This window comes from Metopolophium dirhodum, chromosome 3, assembly GCF_019925205.1.
Source record: "Metopolophium dirhodum isolate CAU chromosome 3, ASM1992520v1, whole genome shotgun sequence".
NCBI lineage: Eukaryota > Metazoa > Arthropoda > Insecta > Hemiptera > Aphididae > Metopolophium > Metopolophium dirhodum.
This window is the reverse complement of record NC_083562.1, coordinates 31248300-31250130: the sequence shown is the minus strand read 5'-3', so window position 1 is coordinate 31250130 and position 1831 is coordinate 31248300. Positions and strand designations below refer to the sequence as shown.

The following is a 1831-nucleotide window of genomic DNA, read 5'->3' as shown; positions in this document are numbered from 1 at the left end:
GCCAATTCTCTTGTTTTCGACGGTAAAACCCGCACAACGTCTATTAATATCCATCGCATTTATAATAATACACGATGATATTACATCATTCTATCACAGAACTCGATGTTTCAGTAAATTTCTTACGTAACCGGACAGCATTTTTTTTCGTTAACTATCCCGATAATCACGCAGTGCTCCCCGCTCTGTACACACTGCAAATGTTCAAAATATTCTACGTGCGATAGTTTTAGTTCAAAAATAATGGTTGTTAGAGAGAACAGAAATTTTATAGCGATTGGTGGCCCTGAAAAGGGCCGTTTTAGTTGAGTAATGATATTTCACAAAACGGGAGACTTATTTGGAGCTGGTGTACTTGGTCACAGCCTTGGTTCCTTCACTGACGGCGTGCTTGGCCAATTCACCGGGCAACAAGAGTCGGACGGCAGTTTGGATTTCCCGGCTGGTAATGGTCGAACGTTTGTTGTAGTGGGCCAGACGACTGGATTCGGCGGCGATGCGCTCGAACAGGTCGTTGACGAAGCTGTTCATGATGCTCATGGCTTTGGACGAGACTCCGGTGTCGGGATGTACTTGTTTCAACACTTTGTAGATGTAAATTGCGTACGATTCTTTCCTCTTGGGCTTGCGCTTCTTGTCGGACTTGGCGATGTTCTTTTGTGCCTTGCCGGACGACTTCTTCATTGCTTTGCCCGCCGATTTTCCTCCTGGAGCCATTTCGAATAGTTGTAAATAGACTTGTTGACTACTGAAACGTTGTGTACTGAGTGATAATTTGATATTACATCACTGGGTATATATTACCAAATCCAAGCGACATGCCGTTCGTTTATTGGTGTAAAAACCCACAGTGATGACGGTATAAATAGAATCGTCGATTAGTCCATAACAACGGAAAATGGAAATTTCTCCACGAGTACGTTTCACGATTATGCCGAACGAAAACCACAACGTTTGGTAATGAAAATCAACCGAACGGTGTGACGTAGTATCGTAGTGTTGTTATCTCTGTCCAATCACAGAATTGCTATCCACAATTTTACTATATAAACGAAAATTTCAGGAAAATTATACATCAGTCTCATCTAGTATCGAATCTGAACCATACCAAGCACTATAAAAATCATGAGCGGACGCGGCAAAGCAGGAAAATCGAAGGGAGGCAAATCCAAGACCAGGTCGTCCCGCGCCGGACTCCAGTTCCCGGTCGGTCGTATCCATCGTCTGTTGAGAAAAGGAAACTACGCCGAACGTGTCGGAGCCGGAGCACCGGTATACCTGGCCGCCGTCATGGAGTACTTGGCAGCTGAAGTTTTGGAGTTGGCCGGTAACGCGGCCCGTGACAACAAGAAGTCTCGTATCATCCCCAGACATTTGCAATTGGCCATCAGGAACGACGAGGAGTTGAACAAATTGTTGTCCGGAGTGACCATCGCTCAAGGTGGTGTGTTGCCCAACATCCAAGCCGTGCTCTTGCCCAAGAAGACCGAGAAGAAGGCTTAACTTTCGATACCCCTTACCCAACAAACACAGTTAATAAAACGGCCCTTTTCAGGGCCACCAAAATCAAAACAAACGTCGGTCCGAAGTTTTTTCAGCAGATGCACTAGGCAGTGTAGGTAGTACTACACGTGTAGCTGTTGTTGCTTTCAGATTTTTAAGCGAATGCCTTGACATTTTTTAATCGAGACCGGGCGCGATCTTACATTAAATATACTTGGATAACGATTCTCAAGTGACTTCATTCCATTTCCTTCATATTTCGAGGAAGCCGTCACGTCTTGTGGCCTTTAACCTTAAAAATCGGATTACAAAAAAATGATCACATCGA

The 1831-nt window shown here is 44.6% G+C and overlaps 2 protein-coding genes across 2 annotated transcripts; one reads left to right on the top strand and one right to left on the bottom strand.

The window, feature by feature from the left end:
- Window positions 1-287: 287 nt before the first annotated feature.
- LOC132940513 (histone H2B-like) lies at window positions 288-753 on the bottom strand. The gene has a single exon (XM_061008167.1). It carries the CDS (start codon window positions 715-717, stop codon window positions 337-339), a length of 381 nt encoding a protein of 126 aa, XP_060864150.1. The 5' UTR covers window positions 718-753; the 3' UTR covers window positions 288-336.
- A 276-nt stretch (window positions 754-1029) lies between these two features.
- LOC132940514 (histone H2A-like) lies at window positions 1030-1567 on the top strand. Its single transcript, XM_061008168.1, has one exon. It carries the CDS (start codon window positions 1126-1128, stop codon window positions 1501-1503), a length of 378 nt encoding a protein of 125 aa, XP_060864151.1. The 5' UTR covers window positions 1030-1125; the 3' UTR covers window positions 1504-1567.
- Window positions 1568-1831: the final 264 nt, after the last annotated feature.

Excerpts from the sequence above, each read along its gene's own strand:
- LOC132940513 (XM_061008167.1), bottom strand. The coding sequence starts at position 717 with ATGGCTCCAGGAGGAAAATCGGCGGGCAAAGCAATGAAGAAGTCGTCC.
- LOC132940514 (XM_061008168.1), top strand. The coding sequence starts at position 1,126 with ATGAGCGGACGCGGCAAAGCAGGAAAATCGAAGGGAGGCAAATCCAAG.